Raw genomic sequence first — 10,124 nt, forward strand, 5'->3', positions numbered from 1 at the left:
TATCTGCTTGTTCATATGGGCACCTGCAATAGATAGAGTGAAAGTTGAGTACGTCTTGTTTAAACAATCGGCAATTAATTTTAACACAGCTGTTGAATGTTATCAACCATATATTATATTTGTCATTAAATTATTATTTTATTCATATATCCTTGCAAAGAATTTTGTAGTTTAATAAATTTGTTAAAATCTTGGCATTTGGCTATTTTAGAGTGAACATTAAAAAAAGCTAGACCATTCTAAAATGCTATTTTAATATGCACCCTACCATTTATCAACCTCACTACATGTATACATTTGTTAATTTTGTACTGTGGTTAGCCTCATTCACATCATAATAGCCTCTCACAAAAGGTTGTGGAGGTTTAACCTATTCATTAAATAGTTTGCAATTATGTATTCTAATTAAATAGTTTTCTGTAGTGTTATAAATACCAGTAACCACAACCGCGCTATAAACACAGTTGTCATTCACCAAATTTGAATCTTTTCAATATTGTATTTGACAAATTCCAAATATCTCATAAAGTATAGGATTCTGCGCAGTGAAGTAGTATGTACTTCTGCTTGTACTGTAAACTTCTTGGTTATCCACCTTCCAATGATGTATTCCAGTCATATCCATCAGCTGATATATAACCTTCACAAAACTCATCAATTTTAATCATACTTTTGTAAAATCCTTTTTTAGAGCTTCAATTGGGAGTTTCTAATTTTAAAAATTGCTTTGGAATGTGTAACAACTTTAAAGTTTTAAAAGTATTATTATTGATTAGCTATATAATTGTTGTTTAAAATATACAGTCTGTATCATGACAGCGAAACTCCAACACCACAGACTGCACAATTAACTGAATATATTATTATATTGCATCTCATATTACGGAAGAATTCAGTATTGTCTAAGTATTACAAGTAGATTAAATCAGCTTACAATTATAGCAATTGTTCTTATACTTTTAAACTACAGATATATTTCATTGTATAATATTTTATTAAATTTTATTATATGTATTATAGATATATTTTACACGATTAGGTTGTTAAAATGATAAGTTATTCTATTCTATGTTTTATGTTGGCCATAATTAGTTGCACAATGTACATTCTTAGAATATTCTTGTAATGTGAATTTATTATTATTATTATTACTCTATTTAAATTGGTGATTCACAGACTATTGAACTATATGCGTGTAGTACATAAGACTAGCTTTGGTTAAACAATCATTATCGATTATCTGGTAGTTTTTTTTGTTTTATTGCATCAAAAGATATGAAAACAGAAAAACAACAAAAGAACATAATGATGAGGCCCAAACTGCGCAGTAGCATTGCTAGTCAAGGCGCTGGGCCACAAGTTAACAGCGAGCAGCCAGAAACTATTTAGTCATCACTCAACAGGTACAGCTTGAGGGCACGCCTAAAAGTTTGCCCACTCACAACTCTATGCAGTTCATCAGGCAGAGTGTTCCATTGTGCTGACTGCTGGTAAGACATTCTGCGATGACCTGAAGCAGATTTAGAGGGAGGTAGCTTTAGATTTGAGAAAGAGCAGCGAGTGTGATATTGATAAATGCGATGTGATTTAAGTTGTTAATATAACTTCAGTGAAATGTGTACATGTTGTTGTCTTTGTGTATATGATAGCATACTTTCATGTTTGCCATTTAACATAATTACATTCTTGACAATATAAGCCAACTGTACATTCGTTGTACTTGTGACTAAGGTATCTGTCGACACAAATAGATATAAATTGTTATGCTAGTGCATATACACTTCATAGTTCCTCCAGCTGTAACCTCATATATCACATAATATTAATAGGTATATCTGCGCAAAAATGTTCTTACAATAATAAATCAGCAGATATAGCTATTATAAGCAAAGTTATGTTTTGAAAGAATATATAGTTGAAATAATCGCTTTCTTTTCATAAGGATACACAGTTTGGTAACTTTAAACACTATAATATATTACATTAGATTGTATTATATCGGATCATTTTACATCATATGTAATTTATTGTATTTTATACTTCACTGCTATTTTATTATATGATGCTATATTGTGTTTGATTACGTCATCTATCATCTATATATATATTTCTCAAAGTTTGTCCGTGTGTCGTCATAAATCCGGCTATAGATCTTAAAATCTTGGAATAAATATTCCGTACCGAAAAGGATTTAATGTCGGACCAAGCCATTCACCAGTCTGGCACCTTGCCCACAAGACTACAGAAGTCGAATTGCTAGCCTGCTAATATAAGTCATTATATCAGAGCAAAACCTAACTGCTTTGCTGTGTGACGCGGTGCATAGCATAACGTCACGAGAAGCTGTTGCTCACATTATTAAACTGGCTATTAGCAAAACTCTCACTACTTCTCATTGTTTATAAGACAAAAAACTTTTCTCATGATATGTAGTTTGAAAGTTAGAATGGCAAATGTTGTTATATGTTAAATACAAATCAATTTTCTGTCCATATACTCTTCTATTACACGGGCAACGCCGGGTGGCACAGCTAATGTTATACTATAGCTATGTTGCATTACTATAATACATTATATTATTTTTTAACTAGGCGTCGTACTATAATTTGTGGATATTTTGTTACTTTTATATGGAAGATTTGAGCTTATTTGTCATTAATTTAACACATTATTACCCCATTTATTATCAAAAAGATTGTATAAGTTTTATATATTGGCTAAATAGTTTCAATTTGAGAGAAACTTTTCATAAATGTTTGAATTTTTGTTCACATTAATTTCTTCATTCAAATTGATGGTAAATTAAACTTTAACGGAATGTAATGGATATCAAAGACCAGGCTATTCAAGCAGAGCTAGGCGTCTGTATAAGGTCTGAGGCCTCGATGAGATGTCAGCTCACCTCAAACAGCGTTTTCAATAGACTGTCTTATTTGGCGGAGGAAAGATTGTGTTAGACAAAGTGATTATCTCCGTAATAGCATGAGCAAACTGATTGAAAGAAATTGACAGCACTTGTTTATGAATAGTGAGATGGATGTTTATAGGATAACAAACAGAAGATCTAATATCAACTTACACCCCTCAGTGTTAAGATGAAGTCCTTAAAGCTCGGAGGATCGTTCCTAATCTATTCATAGACTAGAGCTAGTAATAAATTATGTCGTATTGACAAATACACGAATAGAGTCTCTGTGTAAACGTGTCACTGTGAATTATAAATTAATCAACAAGCATATTTCAATTCAGTTTCAAGTTGACTTTGTATAGGCGAGACCCTTGAGTCGCGCATAGCTATGCGGAGTATAATATGGTTGAGCTCCGTCAAGTGTGTGCAGTAAGCTTAGGAGGAGGCGAGTCAGCGAGGATTAATGATATAGGATCGCCTCGCTATATGATACACCTGTTGGCTACCGTCACACCAATTGGATTACCAGCCTTTCACACCTCCTACGCTCGCATTAATTGCGTATACTGACTTTTATCCACCCCTACTAAACACTTTATGGTCACTTGCACATTACCTGAGGTTTGATTATAACTTGCTTTGGTCCTTTCAATTGCAGTAGTTATAAAAATGCCTTGCAGCCATTGGAATAAATGTAATGACCAGACCTGCCAACTCAAGAGTGGGGCAATGCATGAGATTTGGTTTTGGGGCAATTTATGTATCAATGATAGTATATATAAAATTGTGGAAATTGGGGCAAAAATCTCACGCATTTCTCACGCATTTTCATTTTTTCTTTGGGGTGATTGCGTGAGTCTCACGCCCAATGCGTGAGAGTTGGCAGGTATGGTAATGACAGCGGGTTAACAGACCCATAGGCATAAAATTTGAATGGATATCGCATTGTGACAAGCTGAAAGTGCAGTCTTTTTCATGTTAGTAAGGATTATGATGAAATATTAATAAGCTGCTGTAGAAAACATTGCTGTTACAGAGGAAATATGACAATTATCATACATTTCCTGTAATTGAGCAAAAATATGAATCTAATATCTCAATTGACTTTTAGACAAGTTCTAAAAGCCTTTTCAGCTTACAAGTAAAACAAACAAATTATTTATATTCTTCAACCTTACTAAAGTAAAGTTTTGTTTAGTTTTTACGCTAAACGTACTTTTTACTTTTACTTTTATTATTATGTTTTATAAGCATCGCCTTATAATAAAATAATAAAATAGTTATAAGTAACACCTGAGTGAATGTCACACGCTTCTGCGCTATCGTCAATACTTCGTAGGAAAAATCTGCCAATGCAACGGTCTCAATCGGCTGCTGCTGATAAGCCTGTGATCTCCACAATTAATATCCTTTAGGGCTATCTGTATTATCTAAAGTTCTAAAATGGCTTGTTGAAGGAAACTCATAGCACTTAAGCTTTCTGAATTTGTAGAGCGATTTTGATTAAATATTGCTGCGAAGGAGATAAATTACGCCGACAGAAAACATTGTTTCAATGATGCAGTCAAAGTGCCCTTGATGTGCTATAAAAAGTTAACTAAGTGCAATAACTCCTATTTATTGCCACTTGTCGATCGGTATAGGCTTTTATTACTAAACCCCTGAAAGAAGCTTCATTTCAACACTTTTCTACAACTAATCATAATAACCAGAATGGAACCAGGTTGTGTATTGTCAAGCTAAAATAGTTGGATGACAAATTGTTTCTGTACATGTACTACCAACTGTGCACAATTGAATAAGCTGAGGTTACACCTCCCTTAGGTACAGCCTTGCGGGCATTTGTAGTTTTCTGCAGAAATAACTTTATAAATAGTAAGTACCTAGCGAGTTGCTAATAAACTGTTTAGCTTGGTGCTTCATCACCAGATCATATTTTAGACTTTAGAAGAGGGTGCTGCTGATTTCTTGAATTAATACAATAACACAGACATAATGATATTTATTTTCTAATTTTAGTGTCATCCCATGACATCAAACACCTTAAATAGCTTAGCCTGTTCAAATTATTTATGTTTTTATTCATTAAAAATATCTTCTCTGAAAAAATTATATTACAATGTAAATAATTTAACTTACATTTAATCTGAGGTTTTTTGTACCAAAACAACTCTGTGTTAATATTTTATTGCTTCAGTTTGTAGCAAATGTTTCATTTATATCAGTACTAGTTAATGGCCTCCAGAGTAGTGACTGAAGTAAAATATGAGCCTTTCCAAAACACTATAATTGCATTAGCCAACTACATTGTAAGTCATCAAAAAAGTAAATAGGCCGTACGTAACAAACGTGAAACGAGATTAAGCATCCACAGCAAAGCAAAAAGAGCAATGTATAACGCCACACTACCGGCGGTCTGCCTGTATTTGAGCAAACACCGACAAAGCCATAGCTGTCTTCTCTGTGCATAGCAGATCAGCTCATTGGTTACATAGCCTAGTTACATACATTTTACCTGATAGCCTTATCACCTGAAAAGTCTAGTTGCATATTTCATATTCAGTTGTGAGTTTGTTGAGACTGGATAGTCATTACAAGTAACAAACAAATTATTGTAATTGTTTTGAAACTTTTTTAAAAATAAAATGTTCTAAAGTTTAACATCTTTCCTTACAGGTATTACGTAGGTTTGATGAGAGCTTGAATTTGAGTCTTTAGCAGTCATCTGGTTTTAGAACTTTTAAACTCACCAATAATATTTACTAGTTGGTGTCTGTTGTAGCATACAGAAGGTAACGTTTCTACAAGCATAAATGCCAAATAATTCTACTTTTGTTCTTATCATTTTAAATATTGCATAATAAAAATGTTTTTTCCAAACGAAGTTGAAAATAGGCTAACTGCAACTTGGCTGAATTTTTTTCCTTTTTTAACAAATCTATTTGGAGTGGCTACAACATGCAAATTTAGATTGAAAGTTTGGCGGTGAGAACAATTTAAGATGAAAGGCTCCTCCAACTAGTACCTTTTTGGGAATTGGACTTTAACCTGCTGTTTTCAAGTCAATTATTCTAGAACTCTATGACATGGCTGCGCTTTTATACCTAAGCTCAATATTCAGGTAAAAAGATAACAGATGGTTTGAACCAACAATAACGTAGAATGATCGTATTTAAACTTTTTAGTCAATAAAACTATAACTAAAATTTAAAATATTTTAGAAGAAAACAATAAAAGATTTTAAAGTTTTTGTTGTCAATAAGTTTTTTAAACAACTTAAAAAATTTATTGCAATGTATTTTAGAATCAAAATTCATTAGTGTTATTCAAATTCCTTGCCTTGGAAAATTTATTTCATCAGAACTGGAACTGCTGGCAGAAACTTTAATAATTTAATATATAGTCTTTTAATTTTTAGCTGCTCTGCTTTAAGGAATAAATTTCAATGAATATAAATACACTGTTTCTTTGCACCTGAAGTATTTTAAAATCTTAAAGTCACATAAAATTGATTTTATTACACATATTCTTCAATTAGCTTATTTAATACACAAACAATTGTAAAAAAACTATAATTTTTTTCATGTAATAACTGTTTCAAAAAATCACAAAACATCAGCATGATATAAAATAAAAAAATGGTTGAACCAAATGCAAATTAGAAACTAAACTAATAATGTTTTGTCGTAAAGAACTAAAAATAACTTCAACTGACAATAATATTGGATGTTGAAATTGTATGATATCAACAGTATTATTGCGTATTTCGTTTGTATTTACTTTTTGATCAAGTCGCTGCCTTGTGACTCGTTCAAGAATATCAACCAATCAAATCCCTCGTTTAGAAGCTGATCAGAGAATTGGCTAATGGAGTCACCCTATCTATTATTATTGGTATCACTAATGGACATTTGAAGCAGTTTACAGCTGCTACTGAAAGAGCTAGCAATGGCAGCAAACAAAGATTTACTCAGATCATTCTCTATCGACCATATATTGTCTCACAAACAAGAAAATCGTCATTTAGAGAGTTCAACATCTCCTCTCTCACTCAGAACTGCTGTATTGCCACCAATCACGGCACAGAAGCATTTAACTTTAACAACAGAAACTGACTTTGGATACAAAGACCTTCAACTGAGATGTAATGCTGCACAACAATATGCAACGGCAGCATCGGCAGCGGCTGCTCAAGCACCAATGATTATGAATCATGAACAGTATCAGCTAGCAGGGATAGCGAATAGGTGCCTACCTCCAACACCTTCATTATATTCGACGCCTTGGAAAACAGACCTGGAATCATTATACCAAAGCATGTACCTGGACTCTCTCCTGCAAGGTGGCTTGATTGTATGAATCCTTTATTTTAAGCTTAGCTATGCATGTACCAAGATGTGTGTTTTTAGATATTTTAAAAGCTGTATAATTTAGAGACTGCAATTTTTCTAAAGATTTATGTATTTTGTAATGTTTGTTTACATTTGAATTTCTGGACATCCCTAAAAAATTTTTAAGGTAAAACATTGTATTGATTCCCTGACATGATTGGCTGAAGGTGCTTAAAAGCAGCCAATTGAAGAAATATTTACAGCTTTACTATTCTATATATCTGCCAACATCATATATTATTAACCTTTACAGACCAGAGAGCCTTCAGCAATCCATGGTCTGCATTTTTCTCTTCCATTCCATTTCACAAGCGAAAGGGTGGACAAGTGCGATTTACAAATGACCAAACAATAGAGTTAGAAAAGAAATTTGGAAGTCAAAAGTATTTATCTCCGAATGACCGAAAGAAAGTGGCAAAAAAATTACAACTTTCTGAACGACAGGTAAGCAATTTTAGATAGAATGTTTTGTGTTATTAACTGGTTAGACCAGCAAGTAGGCTCTCACTTTTGAAAGAGCCGATGTAATACAAACACGGTTAAAACAGCGCATTCTTTCTAGCTATTCAACATTCATGTTCTGTAAAACCTTTCGCACTGTTTTGTCTGATAAAATACTATGCAGCATGAACTAAATATATTCGGTCTTGAAACATTGTAACATTAGGCATATATAAAAGCACATCAATTGCTTTTAATTATTATTCAACTGTTTACTTAAAGAGTGTTGAAACAAAATCATCTAATAGAAATTGATTACCTTCAATAACAATTAACATCGTTTAGTTAATGCTGTTAATGTCAAACATCTTTTGTGTACTCTTTTGAACAGTAACCAATATTACAACAAATAGTTTCACTTCCTAGTATTAGTTCCAGCTGACGGTGTCATTAAGTCATTAAATATAATGACTTAATTAAGTCATTAATGACACCGTCATATATTGATTATGTTTTTCAAGAGATTAAGCTTTATTTAGTTGAAAATATTGTAAAACACAAAGCATCAGAGATAAAAAAAAAGGTTCTAGCTAACTTTTGATCTTGTTGTGAATGCTGACACTAGCAAATTATAGCTTCTTGTATCAATGGCATATACAGCTTGTGTTTGTATTTAAACAGCTATCTTGGATGTAGTTGAACTGCATTTAATATGAAATATTGTAAGAAAGACCTAACTACCAAATCAGATTGGAGTGTTGACTGTATGCATCAGATAAAACAAAAATCAAGAATTCATCTGCTTTAGCAACAGCTATCTAATATATCAAGAATATAACCGGATATTTCTTTTTAGAGATAATCTTTGACACATGCTAAAATTGAAAATATATGCGTGCATATTAGCTGGTGTTAAGGCTAATACAAATAGTGAGACCCCACTCGGAGATTACATTATAAAAATTTGAAAGCAGTCCAATCTGCTATCAAGAAAGTTGGTATTTATGGAGATAGACACGACGGTGCCAAATTGAGCTTCATTCAACAAATTATAAAGCAAGCTACTGCGCAATATTTTTTATCAGAGCTTAATTGGCATTATAGGGAGCCTTGTAGCTGATAGGACGTATCTAAATGGTCGGGATTAGATTCATTGCTAAGCCCTTGAGTCAACCGTGTCATGTTTGCAGTAGCAATATACTAGCCTAAAGTCGGCGATACACTAATATAAACAACAAACCTGGAAAATATTAAGTCTCCTTTACGATAAGATAGACCTTAATTGGTCTGATTGCAAGTATTTCCTATTTGAACGTCATTTGTTTTGATGTAAGCGATAGAAAGATACAAAGGTAGATTATTTTGTGACAAATAAAAAAATATAGCAATCACCATGGTTGCGATGCCAGAAGTTATGTATTTATAACTTTTAAGTAACTAATGTATAACCAGGTAGTTGAAAACAGCAGGAGATAAAAACTTAACGAGTAAGTCTTAGTTGCACAGTGGAGCAGCCTGGCCATTTTTCTTTGCTGGGCATTCATGACTTTATTCCGACTGGCTTACTGAAATACTTACATATAGATGTGATCAAGTTAGAAAAAAATAGACATTGTTAGACAGAAATCAACAGATGTTAATCAGAAACATATGGACAATGTTAGACATGAATGGACAGATGTTAGAGAAGATTAGACACATATTAGATGGAAATCAACAGATGTTAGACGGCCAAATGAACAAATATTAGAAAGAAATAGATAAATGTTAGTCAGAATTGAACAGATGTTAAAGAGAAATAAACATATGTTAGACGGAGTTAACAGATGTTAGGTAGATATGAATGGATGTTAGATAGTAACAGACCAAGGTTAGACAGAAATGAACAAATGCTAGATAGAAATAGACAAATGTTAGACAAAAATGGACAGCTAATGCTAGACAGAAATACACTGAATTAAAGAGTTTTCACTTCTATTTCAGGTGAAAACCTGGTTTCAAAACAGAAGAGCTAAATGGAGGAGACTGCGACAGGTAAGGCAATTGAACCGCAATTAAAATGATATTCTTTACCTCCAGCTAACAGACAATTTAAAGTAAAAAAATTTTTTGAAACCGTAGGACAGCTTTGATATATAGATAGAATGGAATAGACAAACTTTCTGTTGCAGGATAGTAAACAGGCAAGCGGCCTAACAGCAAATTTCATAAATGAGCTGGAGAATGCAAATGTTGTGTGTCCCCAAGACAACAGCGAACAAGTGGGACAAGAAATGTTGATGGAAGATGATAATGAACCGGTAGACATAGGAGAAGATTTAACGAACACATCTGACTGTGAGATAGACGTTGAGTAGTTGTGCAATACCTCAAATAGATACATA

The 10,124-nt window shown here is 32.9% G+C and overlaps 1 protein-coding gene across 1 annotated transcript; it reads left to right on the top strand.

Moving 5' to 3' along the window:
* The first annotated feature begins 6,877 nt into the window (after positions 1 to 6,877).
* LOC137385999 (hematopoietically-expressed homeobox protein hhex-like) lies at positions 6,878 to 10,103 on the top strand. Its single transcript, XM_068072642.1, has 4 exons — positions 6,878 to 7,250; positions 7,553 to 7,743; positions 9,724 to 9,774; positions 9,912 to 10,103. Exons 1-4 carry the CDS (start codon positions 7,109 to 7,111, stop codon positions 10,095 to 10,097), a joined length of 570 nt encoding a protein of 189 aa, XP_067928743.1. The 5' UTR covers positions 6,878 to 7,108; the 3' UTR covers positions 10,098 to 10,103.
* The last annotated feature ends 21 nt before the right edge of the window (positions 10,104 to 10,124 follow it).

This window comes from Watersipora subatra, chromosome 1 (genome assembly GCF_963576615.1).
Source record: "Watersipora subatra chromosome 1, tzWatSuba1.1, whole genome shotgun sequence".
In the NCBI taxonomy this organism is placed as follows: domain Eukaryota; kingdom Metazoa; phylum Bryozoa; class Gymnolaemata; order Cheilostomatida; family Watersiporidae; genus Watersipora; species Watersipora subatra.